This window comes from Pithys albifrons, chromosome 2 (assembly GCF_047495875.1).
Source record: "Pithys albifrons albifrons isolate INPA30051 chromosome 2, PitAlb_v1, whole genome shotgun sequence".
NCBI lineage: Eukaryota > Metazoa > Chordata > Aves > Passeriformes > Thamnophilidae > Pithys > Pithys albifrons.
The window spans coordinates 61,393,539-61,415,623 of record NC_092459.1 but is presented as its reverse complement, the minus strand read 5'-3'; the positions used below and the strand labels follow the sequence as shown (position 1 = coordinate 61,415,623).

The 22,085-nt window shown below is 37.5% G+C and overlaps 1 protein-coding gene across 5 annotated transcripts in view; it reads left to right on the top strand.

Annotated features, from left to right (window-relative positions):
* The first annotated feature begins 1,518 nt into the window (after positions 1–1,518).
* The window catches only part of SYTL3 (synaptotagmin like 3), a 33,669-nt gene continuing 13,102 nt past the window's right edge, over positions 1,519–22,085 (top strand). The window contains exons 1-11 of one of the 5 annotated variants that reach the window (XM_071549232.1): positions 2,529–2,913; positions 5,364–5,547; positions 6,848–7,071; positions 7,155–7,397; positions 8,777–8,992; positions 9,817–9,881; positions 12,448–12,499; positions 13,914–13,986; positions 14,913–14,985; positions 18,322–18,446; positions 21,399–21,542. In XM_071549232.1, coding sequence (XP_071405333.1) covers positions 7,288–7,397; positions 8,777–8,992; positions 9,817–9,881; positions 12,448–12,499; positions 13,914–13,986; positions 14,913–14,985; positions 18,322–18,446; positions 21,399–21,542 — 858 coding nt within the window. In that variant the 5' untranslated portion in view covers positions 2,529–2,913; positions 5,364–5,547; positions 6,848–7,071; positions 7,155–7,287. Of the gene's footprint in view, positions 1,539–2,528; positions 2,914–5,363; positions 5,548–6,847; positions 7,398–8,776; positions 8,993–9,816; positions 9,882–12,447; positions 12,500–13,913; positions 13,987–14,912; positions 14,986–18,321; positions 18,447–21,398; positions 21,543–22,085 lie in introns of those variants that run through there. The other 4 variants (XM_071549231.1, XM_071549230.1, XM_071549233.1 and 1 more) reach the window with 4 other exon arrangements.

The window sequence follows — 22,085 nt, the reverse complement described above, 5'->3', positions numbered from 1 at the left end:
ATACACTCTGGACTCTGAATCCCAAGGACCTGAGTTCGAGTCTCAGTGGGGACCGTTCCCTGGCAGTTCAATGCCTCCCTGCCATCCCATCCTGACAGATCTTGGATGCTGAGCAGTGTCAGCCCCGGTTAGTACTGGGTGCTGTGACAGTCATGAGGACTTAAACAGTGGGGCCAGTTCTGCGCACGCTGTGCCTCACCTAAAAAATCCACTGCACAGGCTGTAAGGGCACACCCATGTGGGGAGAGCCCTGCCCAAATCTTCGTTTGTGAAGTTTGGCCATACAAATACGTACATACACTCTAAACTGCTCCATATCAATCTCTTCATCAATTACCTCAGACATTAGAGGATAACAAACACAATGTGATCCCCACAACAGAGTAAGAATCAGGACAATTAAATTAAAGGGCACACTTGTCACTCTTTATATGTGCTCTGAGTCTGCAGTGTTTACAGACAGTCCAAATCACTGTTGAGATTGGAACTCCGAGAGCTGCTCTAGGCTGGGGGAGATGCTGTTCAGGCTCAGAGTGGTCTGGATGAAGCGCAGAAATGGTCTGGATGAAGGAAGAAATTACTTACTGGGTGCAAGTGCAAAGGGCTATAGCGAGGCAAGAATAACCAGCCCTACAAGTGCAGACAGGGCAGGACCAGCTCACTCAGTGGCTGTTCACAGACTATAGAATAGGGGGTGTTTGGGTACAATTTATCTCAGTTTGTAAAGCGGTCCCATGGTGTCATGGAGAGCACTCCGGACTCTGAATCTCAAGGACCTGAGTTTGATTCTCAGTGGGACTGTCCCCTGGCAGTTCAATGCCTCCCTGCCATCCCATCCCGTCAGATCTTGGATGCTCAGCAGGGTCAGCCCCGGTTAGTACCAGGTGCTGTGACAGTCCCGAGGACTTCACTGTCACTGTCCAAGCTCGCTTGGCGGTGGCAGATGAACCTTAGGACTTAAATGGTGGGGACAGTTCTGCACATGCTGTGCCTCACCTGAAAAAATCCACTGCGCAGGATGGAAGGGCACACCCATGTGGGGAGAACCGTTCCCAAATCTTTGTTTGTGAAGTTTGGCCATACATATACATACATCTCAGTTTGTCCTTTGGTGCTGTTAAAAAAAAACCTTACCGGGGTGTGTAAGTGGACACATAGCCTGGAGGATGCAGCATTCCTATTACCCTCTCTACAATAAGGGTGCAGAAGGACTACTGTGTCCAGTTTAGGGTGTTGTATTTCAGACTGAGAGAGTTGCAGCCTCAGAGCCTGAGTGTGCTGATGGGGCCTCAGCTGCCCTAATCAGGTTTGACCTTATCTCCAGTCCTGTCTCAGGCTCTGCCTCCTCTTTCTCCTAAAAAAGGAGACCCTGACCAGTCGCCTTACTCTAGGGCTCTGTGCGCACCCTGCAGGCAGCATCAGCCCTGCCCACTCCGCAGAGATACTGTGGAACTGTGGCTGGCTGCTGAGCACACCCTCAGCCCCATTCCAAGCCTTCTGCTTGCTGCTTCCACCTCCCAGAAAGCAGAGACAGAAAGGTGAGGAAGGCTGAACAAGTGATACTTGTTTGAACAAAATCATAAAAGCGTATAGTTTGTTTATATTCTTAGCATGTATAAAATACTGCAGCAGTTTTTTGCATCCAATGATAAGAAGGAAAAATACAATGTGCTAAAGGTGTGGCAATTAAGCTTTATTTGAATATTAGGGGAAAACTGGTGGTAAGGATAATATTCATCAGGCTGGGTTTGGGATGCTACTAATCTGTCACTGTGGGTAGCTGTAATCCTAAGGTTAGTTCTGGTCTTTCATTCGGTTAAAGTTTTGCCTGAAATAAAGGCCCATATTAACGAAATATCATCCATATGTGCATAGCTCTGTAACCCCACTAACAGCTACTTTCCTTCCATGATGCAGTTGCAGAAGGTAATTGAACTTGACATACACAGGTGGGAATGCTTGAACCTATTTAACCTGATAAGATTATAAAAATGCAGGCTCTTAAACTTTGCCACATGAGTAGAATTGCTCTGCTTTGTTTAATTTTAACTAGAAATAAGGAATCTTAAGCCACTTGAAACTCTAAGAAGGGCTTCTGTGTTGTGCATACAATTTGGTACAGCCAGGAACAAGAAAGGAGATTGACCTGTGAGAATAGCCTCTTTTATTTTCTGTACTTCTAAATAATCAGGATGTAATTTTGAACTTCATTACCCATATTTAGTTCTGTAATAGACTGATTTGGGATATCTAATCCATACGATATTTTAACCTTCAGGTGTTAACTGAGATCAGACTTCCAGTTGTGAGGTAAAACAACTTTCTTCTTTTTACAGATGCATAAAAATTAATTCTTTGGAACTTTTGTCTGTTCTAAATGTTTTGTTATACAGACCTAAATAGAAAACTTCTTTGTTTCCAGGAAAGAACTGTTTATGATACAAGCCGAGTTTTCTGCTTGAGTCCTGCAGGCGTTGAGGTTAGAAGCGTTTCACATCTATGGCATCAGAAAAAGAAACAATGTAGAACTCAAAGCCAGCTCTCTTCCTGTGTGTGGCTTGAAGACTGAGCATATATTAATACATCAGTTAGCTTTTATAGGCCCTTGTGCTGAGTCTCTTTTTGATGTCGGAAAAAATAATCTCTCCTCTTTGCTTGTTGCTGGTAACAAATCCAGAGACTTGACAAAAGCTTTTGTAACAGTAGAGCTCTTTGTTTAGTGCATTTGCTTTTAGCTGTTTTGGGGGTGCTTCTCTGAACACGTGTCAGTAGTATCAGTGCTCAAAGGAAGGAAAGGGGGTGGTGAACAGCCGCCAGTTTTCTTTAAGGAAATATAAGTATATAATGAGAGTGCTACTCATCTTTTAAAAGCAGTTTACTTCTAGATGTCTTTCCTTGGTGGCTGCTGATGAGGTAAGGGCACTGTTTTAATCTGTTCTGTATGGCATTGCACAGGGGGAAGCATTTTTACCTGCTGGTAACAGCAAAGATTTAATAGAAAAGCTGCAACTGCATCTTAATTGTGTTGGGTTTTGTTATTTGTTTTTATTTTTACTGTAAGTTTTGGGTGGAATGTAATTAGTATCACAGACAAAATTTTGGCAAAGCATTATCAAATAACTTAAAAGTAATTTGCATGGGCACAGGTAGGGATGTGGAAATTAAATTGTTGCAGCCAGGTAGTACAAAATAGCATTGTAATTTTCTTAAATAAATGAGATTGGCCTCAGCAGAATAGAAAATGGCCACAAATTACAGTGGCTATTGTGATTATTTTTACTCTGAACCTTCTTAATCTGTATCCTAGCTACTGATGTATTATATCCATTTTCTGGGTTAATGGATGAAATAAACCAATTATCTCAAGTCGGTAAAGACTGTCACTTTAGAGACTCAGTTTATTTATACTTACTTAATTGTCATTATTTTGTTGATGCTTACGGATCTGAAAGAAGATCAATAATGCATTACATGTAAAATTGCCTTGAGGAAAAGCTTGCAAAGTCAGGCATTTTCAAGTTTAAAAACTTAAAAAATGAGCTCCCTTTTGCAAATTTAATCTTCTGTTAGATGGGCCTTTTGATTGATCTTCAGTTATAAAACTATATACTATTTTAGGGTGATAAAAAAGCATGGTTTTTTGAGATTACACTCTGCATTCATGTCACTCTCTCCTAAGACATAGCCAAGTGCTCCCTTACAATGACTGTGACTTCATATATTTTCAAAAAGCTACTGATCTGTGTGTAATTTAAAATAAATAATGCAATAATAATAATAAGTGCATAATTGAAAATAATGTTTGACAGAATATTTTATGTGAACTTTGTGCTGGAAAGGAAGAACTGACATGGTATTTACTGAAGAGATTTCTACTACTTTTAGTTTTACGTAGAAGATGCTCAGCTTTGAGGTGAGCTGACCATGTCAAACAGCTATCTAGCTGAATTCAATGGGTAAATGTGAAAGGAGGGCATCTGTGAAGTTTATAAGGTTGTTTCTTCCTGTCAGGGGGGATCATTACTGAAGACACTTCTTCATTAAAACCAAAAACCTAATCTAATGCAGACAGCTTTGGTGTAAGAGAAAAGCTCTTCTTTTGCAATGCTAGAGAGCTTTTCAGTCCAATTTGAATACCTCTGTGAAATGATTACAAGTTCAAGTCTGTTGTAGGGCCAAGGATTGTCTCCCATTTGGAGAGTTATAATTCTTTTAGAATGCTTTGTTTATTCTTAAGGCTACCTCATCATCAAGCTAGATTTTTAGTTATCTTTGGATGTGCAAGAAAAATTGACAGATTGCAATGATTGTCAGAGTTGAAATCTTCATGAAGATCAACAAACCAACAACTTTAGGAATGTTCAGGTGTGATATTGCTAGAGCTGTTGTCTTCATGATGTATTTTAAGCTTTATTGTTATGATCTTGCTGAGTGGTGAGAGAACCATGGTGACTTTTCCCCCTCTCTGCATAGTGCAGATGCAGTAGGATGGAGGGCCCCAGCCCTTTACTCTGCAGTACATTTGTTCAGTTGTTTGGTACCAGACAATGGTCCTGGTCTTTCCCTCCTGGCCCCTGCTGGCACTCTACTGTTGGCATTAGATTCAGTGCATATGGTTTATCACTATGAACAGTGTATGGAGTGTAGCAATGGATTAACTGGGTTAGATGATGGTTCTGGTGTTTGCAGTATCACTGATGGACTGAGGTTGAATGCCTTTCTGGAAAACCCTGCCTGGGCTAGGGCAGAAACTGTCTCCCAGGATGAACAGCTTTGAGCAAGCCAAAGTGGAAACAAGTGTAGGCTGTAAGCTGTTTCTTCCATCACACCATTTAAATTTGTGCAAGTTTGAATAGCTGAAATTAATGGTTTGTTTGTTTGTTTTATGTGTCTCTAAATAAGATCCTGTATGCCCTCAATATTTTTCATACACTAAGATGTCATCTGAGAGCCATTTCTCAAAACTGTCTTGATATGTGGAAAACTTTGTGCCCTTCTGTGAAGAAGAGAGGTAGTCCTTTTTTAAAGAATTTGAAGAAGGTATCAAATAGCAACTACTCCTGTGCTTGCTTATCTGCAGGTGATGTCTTAGTAACAATTTGATGGTGGCATGTTCTTAATAGCTCTGTAAGACATTAATGTATTTTCTTTAAGATCATTAGAGTAGTATTATTGGATCCACCTGATACTGACTATCATGAATTTGCCAGCTTTTACTGATGTTTCAGTGGGATATTGTGATGATGATGTAGATATGCCAGAAACCTTCAGAGTCTATAGCAAATGTACCTTGCCCTGTAAAGGAAATTTTGATATCCTGTATAGTGCAGAGGCCCCTGACTTTGTACTGACTTCTCTTTCAGGTTGTGTTGACTTAAATGGGTTTGAAGGCTTTAAACATGCTCATCAGTCCTGGGAGGTATCCTTAAGGTAAAAGATGAAAGCAGCTGAAGGATGTAGGGGCCTTTGAAAGTGACACATACTGTGTTAAAGATTGCTCAGGCTTTCTGTGTTTCAACTGAGTAATTTCCTGTGAAACTGCAGTTGGTAAGGAAATAAAATATGATTGTGCCTATCTCTGTCTCTTTTGTTTCCACAGGAAACCAATCTTTCCCCCCTCCCCTCCTCCTTTAACACTGCTTCTGAGAAATGCTTTGTCCTTTTGTTGTCTGTTGAAGGATTTCACAAAAAAACCCCATACAAGAATGGAAAACATACTGTTTATAAATATATATTATCACCTTCTGTTTTTTTTTTAGTGGGAAACTAGGTAACTGAAAATGAAGTAATTGGGGCAAGTTGTATGTAAAGTAATTTTCTTCACTGATAAAAGTATGTTGACACTATATATACTAGGTTTTAGTGGGTGGGGCTTTTTGTTTGGTTGGTGGGTTTTTGTTTTGTTGTTGTTTTTATTTTTTCTAATTAAATTCAGTATCTTGAAATAATGCGATCAGCATTGCATCAGAAATGCAGATGGTTGGTCAGATTCTCAGCTGAGGTCCATCAGTGAAGCATCAGTAACTGCTTTGGGAAGGCTTTACCCTTCTGTCCCAGTGTCTAGACCTTTTGCCTAGAGCCTGACTGTGTGCATTTACCTGAGATTGTTTGAAACACTTAACCAGTTTTCATATACACATCCTTAATATTTGGTGTACTATAAGTAGAATTGTCTTACATTTCTTCTAATACACCCTAGATGCTTGACAGTAGTATAGAAAATGAATGTGGTGTTAAGCTGGTTTAGATTTAATTTTCTTTGTGGACTTTGTTGCAAAGTATATTAAAATTGTTTTACTTTTTAGTGTGAGTGTTCTGCAAAAATGAAGATCATAGAATATATCCAAACCACAGTTGAGATTCTGTTTTAATTTTATACTTCTCATATGTTTGTACAATAACATCATCAGTTGGAGGCCAGAATTTTTTAGTGAACTGAGCTGAAAATAATAAATATCTAAACTTTTAAGTGTTTCTGTGTATTAACAGAGATAATAGCATTATTTGGTATTAAACTGTTTATCTAGAATTAACAGGCATAGATAATTGATAGAAGCAACTCTTAAGAGTGTCTTTCCTCTCAATCTTGTGATGTTTTGTCTTTTCAACAAAATAAGATTAGAAAGAAGCACTTTTTCCTCAAACATTTCATCACAAGAACTATGTGCCTGAGTGTTACTGCACAATATGGTAAGACTCTGAAGAACAGGACTGTCTTAAAACCTCTTCTGTGTCTAACTTCATGCATGAAAGGTTTGAAGATAGCAAAACGTGTTCTTCACATATTATTTGAATGTCTTGAAAAGGTGAGGAGAAGAGATGATAACATGTATTCTTTTTTTTATAGGCCAAATGTCCCAAATCTACAAGACCAATAAAACCCCCTAAACCAGTCCACACACTCCTTTACACCATCTCTTGGCAAATTGTCTCTCCATCTGGTGACAGTTAAAGCACTATCTGGGACATTGCTGCAAGCTCTCATCTCTTTTGGAACCACTCTCAGTGGAAAAAAAAATAGAAAAGAACAGGAGGTTTGAGGACATCAAAAAGTCGACTGCTGTGACATTGGTGACTATTCATATTCCCTGCTTAGCAGAGACACTTAAATGATGATTTATGTGAAGACAGACCAAATTATTTTTCTTTCCAAGGGTATGACACAGTGAAATTTCACCAATCAAGTGAGAGTGCAGACACTTTAGTAAATACTACCCAGACCATTGTTCTGGCTGTAGTAGAACCCATAGGACAGGAAGTCTATAAACCAAGTGAAATTTGAAGAAAATGGCCTGCGAATTTAATCTGAACTTCCTTAAAGAATTGGAACGAGAGGCTGTTCTGAAGGTCCTGTACCGTGATGAGATGGTGAGAAAAACAGAAGAGGCAAGAATAAGGTATCGGCTGCTCCCCTATTCCTGTATTCTGTTCCTTTTTTTTTTTTTTTTTTTTAAGAAGAACATTTCTTCAATTTTGCTCTTCCAAATGCACTCCTTTTTTAACCTCTTGTTAGCTCATGCCTTTTCTTTTCTTTTCTTTGGGAAAACTGAGGGTTATCCAGAGCATCTGGAATTTACCATTACATTGACTCTACATTAAAGGTGAGTCAATACTGTTCCGTGAATAATGTACTTGATGAATTTTACCTTCAGCCTTCATAGAAGCAACTTCCAGTTGCTGCCTGTATTTTTTCTATGAAGGCTTTATGGCATTCTCATTGTGTCCTTGTGTTTGCATATGTAGTCCTGGTTACACAGAACACGTTCAGATCTTTGTCTGGCTTATTTAACTTATGTTATGCCAAGACTGGGGTTAAGACTCAGTGGATACCTGCTCATTGTGCTAAATCCATCATCGTCCCTTCTCACACACAGCAGGTAGCAAGCACATCATGCTGTTTTGAAGGTTGTTACTGGTGTCAATAGGTGCCATTGATTAGGAAAAGGATTTTATTAAATAACTTCACACTATGTAAGTATCTCAGTTGGAGAGGATAAAGGATAATTCTCCAGCATTTTATTTGTTTTATATCATGGCCAGGACAAGGATTTCCTTGCAGCTTGTACCTTTTTGTGACATTGCATCCCTCTGTAAAACAAGGTATTTGTGTGGATTTAGTTTTTAGTCTCTTAAATGTAGAAACTTAAACTTGGTTTACAGCAAAAAGTTATGTAAGTATTACTAGAAATATTAAATAAAACAATTAAGTGAAAAGTAAGTAAAAGATTATATAGAAAGTCTGAACTGGTTAGAAAATCCCTTTCAACTGTTGGTGTTACTAACAAAAACATAGATCTTGGCTATTGGTACATGTAATGGAAGCAAAGTTATTGAAAGGGAGAGGTTTTGGTCTTTGGTGCTGGTGTGTTTTTTTCCTCAGCTTTCAGATGATGCATTTGTTATGATTAGTTTTACTTGGTAGAAGATCTGATTCTTGGATAAATATGATAAAAAACTTCAAATGAAAGCTTTTGAAGTGAATGCATAATCATTTGCATACATGATTTCAATGCCCTCCTCAAGCATGCCTAACATGAACAGAACCCCATTTATACTAAACTATTTCTGTTAGTACTCACAGTTCTGTCACATGTACAGCCACACTGCAAAAGTGCTGTGTGTGAATGCCTTCAGACAGGGCTTAACTGAGGTCACACTTGAGAACATATCTCTCGCTAGTGATGGTATTGCTTAACCAGGGTATTAGCTTGGGACTTTCATGGGGATTTTGGTCTATTTAACTTTTTCTTTTTTTTCTTTTTACCTGGGGGATTAGGAAACTGAAACTGCACCTGCAGCAGCTTCGATGGAAAGGGGCAAAAAATGTAAGCCATGAATACCAGGAGAAATCTTGTGCTCGCTGTCAGAAATCACTTGGGTTACTGCTGAACAGAGGGGCAGTTTGCAAGGGGTGCAGCCACCGAGTGTGCTCTGAATGCCGTGTCTGCCTCAATCCCTGCCTTTGGAAATGCACCATTTGTTATGCTCAAGGGTAAGAAATTTTGCTGATTTGAATAAATGCTGGCTTACATTGGTCATCCAGTGGATACCCACTGGTTTTGTGTATCTGTTGCTTAAGCAATTAATGAACCAAAGCCTCTGGCATAATGAAAATGTTGGCTGAAGATCTGGTTGCAATGAAATGGATGGGAACTTTGTGTTACACTTCACATAGTCGGAATTTCCCATCCTGCGTTTAGTAAAATGGATCCTCGGGGTAGGTCAGAGGCAGTGTGGCAAAGATGATAACAGCAAAGCATAGAAACAATCTAAACCACAGAGAGAACTCCTTCCCCTGACTCAATATTGAACCAGTGCATCCTAACAAGCTGCTGAAGGTGCTATACTTTAACGTATAGCAAATTTCTTGACAATTTCCTAATCATTATTTTATGCCTTTTACTACAGCAGAGAGAAACCTGATGAATAACAGGAAGTCATATTTTATAAAAATTTAAAAAGCAAAAGGTATTAGTAACATTATCAGAATTTGTTCAAATATGGCCAGAAATCCAAATTTATTTACTTTGAATTAGTTAATTTTTCTTTTACTATCACCTTGGTTTTGTTTTCCAGGACAGAAGGAACCACCTTTCTTTTATTATATTGGTACAATTTTTATATCAAAATACTTTTTCATAGTCCATTGTATTTGTTAAATCTTTGTAAAACCAAGGGTTTAGAATATTTCCACATTTGATGAAAAATAAAATTATAGAATTGAGCAAAATTATTGTATTTTTAGATGGTTACAAAAAATTTGAAGAAATGCATATGGGAACATGTTGATTAAAGTACCTTTTGATTGTTTTTCAGAGATGTGAAAGTAAAGGCTGGTGAATGGTTCTTTGAGGAACGAGCAAAGAAATATCCAGGTGAAGGTAATCACTGGAATAGACCATAAACTTTTATGCAATCTTAGTTGTCACCGAAGTGGAACATAGAATGCAGTCTGCCCCTGCATTTAATGTTTCTTCCATTTGATGACAGGTGTCAAAAATTGCCATGCAGTGTGTCTGTGCACTAAATAATACATGAACACAAACCAGCAGAATGCATTTTGAAGTATAACTTTGTTTGAGTAATAAGAATAAGAAAATTGCTGGCCATATCAATTTGAATTAATGATTGTGTAAGAGTTCTAAGAAATACAAGGACATGAAATAAATATAGAAATGTTAAAATATATATGCAGGAAGGAAATGATCTTGCATCCATCATTTGTCAAAGTTAAAACTTCAGTTGTTTTCACTGGGAAAGTTCTAAGGCAGAAAGAAGTGATGGAATGGAATAGAAAGAAACATGTGTAGCTATAAATCAACAGAGAGCTAAACACTATTTCATTACTTTCAGCCAGCTGTGCCATTGTCTTGTGTTCAGTCTTTTCAGTGCCACTAAAACTACAAACCCTTAAAAGAAATTATGGAGGATGTGGATGGATCATTCCGTGGGGAATGTGTTTTGCCAGCCAAGGGGCTCTTAGTTTTTGTTTCACCTCCAGTAACTAGTGAGGTGGAGAGGATTTCTTTCCTCTTTCCCTTGAAGCGCCTGTTCAGATAGGCAACTATTTCCCTTTGTGTCCAAATGTAGTCAAACGTTACAGTTTCACTTTCAGTATCTACATTACATCTAGGTTTAAGAGTAGCTGGTGAAAAGGAAGAAACTGGGCCTTAAATGCCTTTTGGGAAACTTGAATTGGAAGATTTTTATAAGTGTAAGAATGTACTCAGGAAAGTTTTGGGTAGTAGGTGTTCATGAAAGACAGCAGGTAGCATATTAAGAAACTAAACTGCAGTTCCTGCTAAAACAATTCATTTAAAATTTGAAAGATTTCACTGAAGTCCATCCTAGCTAGCACAATTTCTGATTTTAAAGTATTAGTTGACTGATCTTCAACATCACAGTTTTATCCAATAACCACTGTAAATAATTTCTGCTCAATCTTTTCAGCAAGTCTAAAGCTGCTGGTTTTATCAGTCTCTCTCAGTTATTGGAAGTATTGATGTTCTCTTTTTCCAGCAAAACAAATGAGTTCTCCCTTTGAATTATCAAAGCTTTGTGGGTGCTTGAAGCATTTTACTGAGTTTAATAGTAATACTGTTGAAGTCAGAAAGATCTAAGGATATAAAGAAGACAAACCTGCAGGGAGAAATGTGTTTTGTTTAGCTCCTTTGATTAGACCAACTGATATAATTAAACGGGTAAAAAAAATGGCGAACTTTAAAACACAACAGCCGTTATTCATCCTTCAGTCCTGGAGAGACAGTGCCCTCTTTTGGTTTGAAAATATAGCATAACTGAAGTATTCACTGGAAAGTAAGTTTAACTGAAAGAAAAAAATCATGTTACACTGAAATTTTCTCATGTTGCAGAGGGGAAAAAAAAAGGGCAAAAGGTTACAGCAGTATACTTTTTATTAGGTTCTTTTTGTAGGTTCTACCTAAAAAGTAAGATTAGTATTTTCATAGAAGTGGTAGGTTGCTTTTGATGACTAATAAAATTAAAATCTAAGATGGCAAATATGATTTATTAACAATACGGTATGAATACTGGAGTGCTGATTGAAAGTGGTAGTATCAATGAGCTGATTATTATTTCCATCACCACCAAAGTCTATTATTTTTATGTTAGCAATATTATAAATTATGTCTTCAGCAAAGTGTGGATTACATGCTACTTTCTATATTAGAAATTATTAGTGATTAAAGATACTCCAGATAATTTCAGTTGGTCATTTGTTATATGCTTTTAGCCCTTCTTTGTGATCCCCTAGGAACAAACTAGTTTTATGAATCTTCATTCTTCGTGCCTGATGGAGCGCTTGCTCCTTGGTGTTCTTTACACCATACAGCTGCTCACCTGAGCAATGTGACATGGTTGCTATTTCCCTGCAGGTATAGACTTAGCAAAGGGGTTTGCTCACATTTGTGAGTTAGTCAAGCAATTTTCATGATTATGTAGGTCTCTTGTAGGAAAAGTGAGAAGACTTCTTTGTGAAATGCAAGAGATGGCCATGTTCCTGCTCTTGTACACATTTTCAAGCTTTCCTTAGTGTCTGAGTTTTATGGCTGAAATGTTTTAGTGCAGTGGGCCTGTGCACTACCTGCCTCCTGGATGTCAGGAGGCTGAGAGCACTCAGCAACCTGTAGGAATGGGCTTGTTAGCATCTGTGTGTGATTGTCCTTAGTATTTGTGAAGAGTTAGTCTGAACATGTCACCTGTGAGAGGTGAAGGTGAAATCACAATACAGTTTGTGGTTCAGGAGGAACTTATGTAACTTGACTTGTATGCTGGTGCATTGGGTGGGAACTGGTTGCACTCTTGACTTGTTGAGCTTCTGTAAATACAGGCCAGTTCTTGAAAGGCACTGATTTTAAAAATACAGGCGTTAGTAACTGCTGTTGTTGCTAAATGACCTTTGAATTTTTTCTCCCCCCTCCTTCACAGGCAGACATGAAACAGTTGGTGCAAAACTCTTGAAATCTTACCAGAAACTGAGGTAAGGGTCATAAAAGGAGAAACGGTCCTAGAACACTGAGAATTTGTATGGGTGATATATTTTGTTATAAACCAGCCAACAGTTTCCATTTTTTTGTTATGAAAAACAAAATTCAACACTCTTGGAGTACAAATGACAAAGGCATAGAAAAATTGTCACTTATCTGTCAGCAATTCATAGAACAGGTCTCAAGTGCAACAGAGTACTGTTTAGAGTTATAGAGTATTACTTGAAATGAAGGGACGTGCATTATTTTTATCTGTTTATATTTTTTGCATAACTGTTTTTACCACTATCTGTCAAATTTGCACGATATTTCTAAATGTTCATAGATGAAAATTATTTACTAGGTGTCATAATAGCATCATTATTCGCTCGATGGGAGATATTACTGATATGAGAGTTTTAGAATAACTACCACACAGGAACCTCTGTATTCAGTTAGAGACTTCCACTTACCAAATTTAAAAAAAGGTAAAAAAAAAAAATCTGATTTGCAATGAATAATACTTTGACTAGAGGCTGAAGCATTTTTGTACTTAAATTATTACCAGTGGTATATAATGAAATAACTAACTGCTTTAACTGTATGGTACTATATTAACCTTCTTCCTTTAAAAAAAAAAGCACAACACAATAACAAAAACAAAAAACAAAACCACCGAAATTCAAACCAACCAACCAACCAAAAAACTCTCCCCAAAACCCCACATAAGATACGAAGAGATGGCCTCAATTTATTGTAATTATCTGGCAAGGACTAGCTGCACAAGACAGAAACTTGCAGTCAGCTAGATAAGATCCTGATCAGAGCTTGCTTTTACATAGATGTGATAAAACTAAAAGAGAATTAAAAAGGAAGTTTACCAGCTGCCTTAAGATCTCTGATTGTGCTGTGATAACAGAATCAGGCAGATAACAGTAAGGGGGTTTTTTTGTTGCTTCACAGACCAGAACTATTACCATGGATGGAATGGCAGGAATGCTGTAAAGGGTCTTTAACAGCTCTGGACCCAGGCAAGGAAGGGTCCTTTTAGTGTTGTAAATAAGGATGACTGTTTTCTGAAAACATCTCTGAAACAGAGATAGGGTGTGTTATACAGGAATTGTGTTTTAGAACTCAGAACACAGACTGTAATCCTGCCAGCCATAGAGAAGTCCAGGGAGTTTGTCATAAATTAGTTCTTCCTGGTAGTTCTAATTTAATAATTTTACCTAGAGCAGACCAAGATGAAGAAGATAGAAAGGTAGTCCCAATTCTTCAGAACTGGCAACTCTTAAAGACAGAGTGTCAACCCAGATCTTTATAGAGTAAAGGAAAGACAGACAATAATGATACTGGACATAGTTTACTTATCCATCTGTTGGCATAATATATTAATTGTTGTTAACTGTTTATCTCTTAAATTTCTAGTGAAATTTCTGTCGTACCTCCAACTCCACCTCCTTTCACAGAATCAACAGCAGGAACGAATGTGATGGTCAATGTGCGTATATGCAAAACACACATATCCATGCACCTCCCAGGTGTTATTCATACGTAAGGGCCAGCCACAGAAATGCAGGAAGTTAACTGCTGTAACGTCACACTGCCAAAAAAATGGTGCCTTACGGTCTTTGTCATTATTTTTATGCTGCATTGATACCAGGAGAGAAAGATTAGAGACTATGAGGGCTGTTTTCAACTAGTTTTCAGTTTTTGAGGGAAGTGATTAACCACTCTACTTGACACTAGAATACTGCATCTGGTTTTTGATGCCTCACTACAGGAAGCCTGGACTGGGATTTCCTGAGATCCCGCAAACCTGAAGGATCCCATGTTCCTATGACATTCAATAGTTATTTATAAAGTGATCATTTCATATGTCATTTTCATTAATGAGTGAAGAACAATGAATTTGGTAGTTGCCTTTGCACTCCAGTTTCTAGTGGACAGAGTAGTAGGACATGGCTCAGAACTCATAGAAATTGCACTGAATTACTATTTTGGTTCATTTTGAACTGAATCTTCAGGCTCTGGTTTTTAAGCCCACTGCAATCCTGTAAACATTCTTATGTGCTTACCTGGAGTTCAACAAAAATTCTTTGATTCAGAGGGTACAGGAATATCTGTAATAGGTAAAAATATTAAATACAACAAATCAGTGATGTAATGAGTTGTATTTATGAAATTGCTATGTGATCTTCCTACAAGGAGTTCCACTTATATGTCAAAGACCATGGAACTGGAAAGATTGCTTTCCATCTTCATACATTAGTGTGACAGTTTTTACCCATGTTAATGCATGTCCTCGGATATATTTGCCTACAGAAGTGAGCAAAGGGCTACAGCCTTACCATCTGATGCAATCATAGAAAGTTTAAAATGACAAATATTTTATGTTTTCTTACTCTTGGCATCTCCTGTTTGCAGGAACTTGGACAGTCTAAAAGGTTTAATAAATCGGTGGAAAACTTGTTTTTGTCTCTCACAACACATATAAAAAGTAAGTAGCTTTCACTGTTTTGTCATTCTAGAGTAATGTAGTCAAATGTTTCCATTTTTGGCCACAGTGTTGGCCAAGAAATAGTTATTAAGAAAAGGATACGGAGTAATGGCTGAAATTATTAATGCTGCACCTGTGCCAACCTGAAAATTAATACAGTAAGTCTCATTCTCCTTTGGTATTTCGCTAGTTGTTAAATAAGCTGATTATATCAACCCAAGAATGTCTTTCTTGTAAAAATGGAAAATATTGTTTAACACTGGTTTTAAGTTTATCCAGTGTTCAGATGTGATGTATTTAACTCATGCTGGGACAGAATAATGACCAGTTCCTGCTGTAGTGGTCTTCATGTTTTCTGTCTGACTGAAGCACAGCTGACCCTGTCAAAGAGTGTGTCATTTAACCAAAGTAGAGTTTAATATTTTCAGTCACTGGCAGTTTTCATAAGGATTTTCTTCTTTCTTTCTGTCTACTTGTGTGGATTTTTCAATACATACTTCTAAGTGACACCCAGTCATAACAACTCTTCTTTAATTTTGATGTTTTTGGTTCCTTCTATTGTCTTATGCTGCCTGCTATTCCTTGGGGTGCAGGCTGCGTGTTCATCTCTAAGACTAACTACACCAAGGACAGCCAGCCTTTGTGAAAAACAAATTAAAGGCATTGATGACCAGAGAAAACCAACCTCTGAGTCTTAAGAAGATTACAGACACTTGCAAATTTGCATGTTTGAACAAACCTTAGTATTTTCTTACTGGCTTCAACTTACACAACGCTGCATGTGAGATTAGACCTGAATAAATCTGGCTTTAGTGCCTTTCTGCCTTTTCCCCTAACTCTTGCCTTAACTCTTGTTTGGTCTTTCCTTTAGCTTTTTCTACCCATCCTTATGGGTTGTTGTGCTTTAACTATGCAAATTTAATGTTATGTGAACACATATTAATGCTATGCAGAGACATAGTGACTGTTGCTGCTAAATAGAAGGATAGGGTGGTGTTGGACACTATTTCTGGAAGCAGATAGCTGAGGCAGCATGGAACTGGATGCAAAGTAGTTTATTCAGCTCTCTAATAGTTTAAAGTCTGGTCACATCCCACAGTTCTTGGTGAAGACTGCCAGGATGCCAGCAGCTCATCTGTTAGTTCACTTACTACCAAATGGAAGGTCCTACTCCACCCATATCTTCCTTCTCTGTTTCTAGTCTTATGCTGCCATCACTTGAATTAACACTAGTGTTTCTGGACTCCTCTGGAAACTGATTTAGCTAATTTAAAGGGTAGAACATTTATTTAGACAAAACACATAGTTACTTTTCTGTTGTTTTAGTCAGTTCAATAGTCTCAAGGTAGGACATACACATTGGAATGTGTACAACGTAGGGTACCTGACCTTGTGGTCAGGAGCCAGGGCTTGAGGAGGAAAGAACAGTGGTTGGAGAGGGAGATGGCAGCAAGTTGCTAGTTCAGCTCAGCTGTGTGTGAAACCCCACTCAGTTGCTATCATTTTCAGTTAGGGCAGAGCAGTTTAATTTGTGAGAAAATAACAGGCTGTTGCAATCACTGAAGTCAATAATTAAAAAGTATTGAAAGAGATACTTAAAGAGAAAAACTTGGGTTTCTTGTTCTAAGAAACCAGCTTTTTCAGACAATATGGCCTCCAATGAAGCCTGGTGCTGTGTTGATAAATGCTTTTGGTCACGAGTGTCTAAAGTTAGTACTCTGTATCTTATCTAAATAAAAATGTCCTGGTTTGCAGAGGTATTTAATATACCCAGCTCTTGTGTATTGCAGTAAATAAACGTGGAGAACCTTGCTATGCCTCTGATTCTATCACTGGAGCCAGTGTGTGTGTGTCTGAGAGCAGCAGGAACAAAGGATTAGCGCGTGCAGCACAATGTAGCCATTGTACAGTCTGCTCTTTCTGCTGTTACCTCCTGTTCCAGGGTGGTTTGGCAGCAACAGGAGATTAAAATCCAATGGTTGCCCTTTGGTGAACGTAAAATGAATTACTGGTTGTAGGTTCATTTGCAGTGAAAAGTTGCCCTTGGCTCTGGAGATGGTGTCCATTTGGGTAGAGAAGCCAAATGAGGAATACATATGAAAACTGAACATTCATGTTTTCTCACAGTAAACTGTTCTGTAGCCCATTCGTTTTAAGAGAGTGTGAGGCAAGCTGGTGTTTCTGCTTGGACTGCTACTCAGATTGTATCTATTTCACTAGAACTCTCACTCCAGTCTTTTTATGATCTCTGATTTCACTGTGTATTTTAAAAACCTGGTTTCATTTACAGAGATGGCTTAATTGAGCTTGCATTTGAATAGATCACATGGTTCCTTAATGGTGTACAAAGAGTACAGTAAACATCTGAGGACTGATTGCTGCTAAGAACAAAACTAAACCAGAGTGTCTTTAAAAATCACACTTGAGCGCCAGTGTTTTTGAATACCTCATTGTCATATTGTCTGCTGGCTGAGGTTTCTCCACAGAGGTTCATGTTGTGAGAAAAATATTTCTTTCTCCTGTATGAATTAAACATATGATAGCTTTTTCATGTACCACTTATAAGTTATTAATTCTTCATGAGAAACTGGGATTGGCAACAAAGTGTCTGCAGCTAAGCCTGCTCATGTTCAACTTCAGAAATGATGGATGAGTGCTGCCTTGCCCTTAAAGTGAAATTCTGAATGTACACTGAGGAATAAAAAATGAAAAGCAGTACATTAAATGTCCAACTGTCCTGTAGATTTGACAATAAACTAGATGTTACAGAAGTGCTAATGTATGGACATAAGCTCATCCATATGAGTAATGTTATTGAAGTCGATGAGGGCTACTCATGTTCTTAAAATTGTATGTGGTTTGGGACCACAGTATGTAATATCTCTCCTTTCATACATATTCTGGGTAAATCTCTAAATATTTTCCAATATGCTCTGCTTTCTGATTTTCATTGTCCTATTGCTTTATGTTGTTATAGTGGTCTTGCTTTTATCCTGATCCAAACCAAACTGCTTTACAAATCAAACTATACTATGGACTGTAATAGCTATTTCTGCAAGGAAACTGTATTTGGTGGCATACAATTCCTTGCAGAATCTCTAATTATAGGCAACAAGGAGTGTAATTTCCAGTTGAAACAGCAGGAAAGGTTTAGACAGGCAAAGTATAATTACATAAAATGTGACAAGCACTTGTCTTCCCATCTGTTTCTTACTCTTAGGAGATCAACACTAATGTTGAGGGATGAAAGTTTGAAAGCTACAGAATTAGACTATAAATTCAGAGGATTGCTTGCAAAGTTTGTTATAGTGACTTTTCTCTTTATTTTCACTTCAGAAATCTCAAAGTCCCAGAATGATATGACTGACAGATCTGTCCTAACCACAGATTGTGGGAAGAATGTGGAAAGAAGGAGGCAAAGAAGAAGCCAGTCTGACACAGCCATCAATATTACAAGCAAGGTATCCATATTATTATATGCAGTCTCTAACTTAAGAGCTGTTTCAGGAATGAAATATGTTTGTCAGAGCAATGACTTACACAGTGGAATTCTACTTTTATTGTATGAACAGGACTTAGCTGATCTTCACTGACCGTGGTCAGAACTCCAATTCTTCACAAGATTTTTGACAGTCTGCACAACTGATTTCAGCCCACAGTGGAAATGTTAGACTGAGATTTTTACAAAGACGCTCACACAGGGAGTGAAGGGATGGGGTCCTTGTACTCACAGACTCTCTTGAGGCTGATTTGATGTCTGGTTGGTGTGATTGCTGGGTTGCAGGGATGTGGTCTGCCTTGTCCTCTTTTTGCCTCTTTAGCTGCTGAACAGGACCAAGCAATGACCATCCCAAAACCATTCTGGCAGTCTCTGAGCATTTTTTAACTTGGCAGGGAGAAAACACTGCTGTTAGTTGCTGTGCAACTTTCCTTTTGCTTTGGTTACAGTCTCTAGTTTCAGTGTCTTCTTGAGAAGTTTGAGAAAAATCCAGTCATCTGTTTTCCCACATACTGTGCAGGGCTGAAGATGATGTCATGCTTCTGCTTTAAAGTTACACTGAAGATTTTGTTTTATACACTTTTAGCTCTCAAGTGACTGAACTTCATTCATACTCAGTTTTCCACATAGTGAGTACTTACTGAATTGCCTGTTCATCTGAATGAGGAAAATGTGGTCTGCTAAGTGCCTGAATTAGATGCTGAGAAAAGCTCTTGCTTTGGGCCAGACCTCATGGCACATATTACTCACAGCTCCCTTGGTGCACATTGTTCACTTTCCTCTGAAGTGTCAGGTGCTGATAAATGGAAGGGGTGGGATGTCAGACTGCATGGACTAGCAGTTTGAAATGGCCCAGCAAGGTCTGTGAATTCTGTGACATTAGTTCTGGTATTTTTGTATGCAATTGAATTATGAACAGAATTGGCAAGGACTATTAATTACTTGAGTACTGCTTTTATTGTGACAAGCTGAATTCCAGCGTTACCTTTCTTCCACTGGCAGAGCACTACTCTTTTAATGTATTGAAAAGCATCAGAGTTGGAGTTAATGTGGATTTAAACTATGCGTCATCACATGGTGATCACAAACAATCTATTATGTTTTAAAGATGGATACAGATTCTTTGGCTTGAGAAATGTATCAGTAGGAGATTCCAAATTATTTGTATGAGTTTTAATTGCTCATTTAAAGATTTAGGACTTAATTTATGTCTAGGTTTGCATTGCAGGTTTTGCAAGATAGATTTCAATGTTCTTTGTGTGCCAGAGCACTATTTTCTGAATCATAAATCGTTTGTTTCATTTAAACCAGTTAGACTATACTTAAGCTACAGTTTTAGTTTTGTTTGAATTACTGTTGGGGTTTTTTTTGTAAATGTAATTTTTAACACTTTTTTTTAATATTAAAGGAAATGTTGATCTTCTGTCTGTTGCTTTGTCAATCACTTATTGTCTGTATTACACAATAGAGAAGTCTTTCTGATCCAAGTGGAAGCTAAAATTCAGTGTGTAGTAGGTAGTTTTCATAAGCAAGTGAAATTGGTGGTGTTTTAGGTTTTATAAAGCAGAAACCAATTTCTGTGCGGCAAAATACACTATTTTGGTTTTGTTTGGGGTCTGTGAGCCTATTTTCTCAATGCATTTTCTGTCTGTTTCTCTCTCACAAGGGAATGTGATTCTTACATCTCTTCTTAAGGTAGGGCAGTTATTACACATAACAATATCTGTGTTTTGTAATAACAGCACACTGTTTAGGATTTTGCCCACCCTGTTTTTTTTCAGAAATAGTCTCAATTTATTATCTTATCTGTTGTCCTCATTCTTTAGTGCTTTCTGCTGATTGTGCAGGAGGAGTTCTCAGATTTGTTAAGTATGTATTACCTATTTTTTATATACAAAAAAGTTCCAATTCTTTTTGTTGATTTAGTCACACTGTATTGTTTCTAGTCTTTCAGATAACCTCTGTTACACAATTTTTAAAATAAATTATTTTCTTATGTCCCAACCATATAAAATTTCTTACCTCACTCTTTTTGGACCCATTGAACTGTGAACGCACTTTTCATAGGTTGTATTATCCAGGGAAAGTGGTGTGCCAGAATGAGCTAAAATCTATTTTCAGCATATTTCTAGCCATATGTATTAGTGGCACTTCATTCTATTAACTGTTGTTCCTGGTAAGAGAGGTGGCTGAAGAAAACTCTCAAAGAGTTTCTATCTATCTATCTATCTATCTATCTATCTATCTATCTATCTATCTATCTATCTATCATCTTCATATATATGTATCTTAGTTTTTCTCAAATTATAAGGGATTTCATGGGGAAATGGGAAAGGTGAATGGACATAGTCAAAACAAAGTCAAGAACACCTTGAAAATTTAAGCTTTTTATATAAACAAAGTTAAATAAGATCTTGTAAGTCTTTTTCTGTTTGAGTCTCAACTTACATTCATTCTTGCATAGGTAAATATGGGCGTATGTCATACACATTGTAAAATACTATTTTTTATTTCCTGAAGGCAAAATAATTTTTTTCTTTCAGAAAATTACTGTTTTGTTAAGGGCCAATAAAGCCTTTTATCAGTGTATTACTACTTTTGGTGTATTATTAGTAGACTGCTGTTAGTAATTGCTGTGGTAGTGATCCTTAGATTAGATGGTGGTATGTAGATTTTAGAAAACTACGAATCTAATGGATGTACTACTAGCTGGGATGAGACAGTCATAAATCAACATTTAAATTAAATTACTGTGTTATCTTTGAAAGTGTTACCTGCATGACCTTGATCAGAGTTAATTGTAGAGTTAATTGTAGCTATTTACTGAATTTTCTTTTGATAGCATTCCTGAAGGAATCATGAAGGTATTTCTTAAATTAAAAACAAAAAAAATTACTTTGTGAATTTCTTACAGGTGAAAAGCACACCCAGTCTGCAACAGCTCATCACTGGAACCCAAAATGACAGTGAAATTCTGACCAAAAGTCATTGGAAGGAGGAAGAAGACATAACAACCAGTCCCACAAGTGATACAGTTTTCTGTGATGGCAGAAAACATGTAAGTTAAAGGGTAAAACACAACAAAACAGGTGCTTAAAGGGAGCGGATATAAAAACTTGTGCAAAATATTGGTATATTTTGGTTTATATTACAAAATGAAGGAAGAATTTTACTTGAGTTTGTATCTGATAAAAGACTGACTGCCTTTGGCACAGTCCTCATAGTAACACTGTGAACTTTCCGAAGCGTAAGTCCAATCAAATTATTAATGGATAATTGACAGATGGATATATCAATTAATAATGAATAATTGATAAAGCAGCTTCTTCTGAATTTTGTGAATGCAAAAAACATTCTTCTCATTTTATATTAAGGCTGGGATTGTGAATGTAGCACTTTCTAACCTTGTAGCTCACTTTTTCTCTTCAAGCTTCGTTTAGTAGAGGGGTTTTGTCAGTGTGCAAGAACTGTGGTATTGGAAATGTCAGTGGAAATGCAAATGTCAGAATTTGGGTGAATGAAGAGGAAACTGCTAGTGATGGAAGCCAGGGCAGCAGTTCACAGGCTTAGGGGATGATGTTAAATCATCCTCTGATGGATG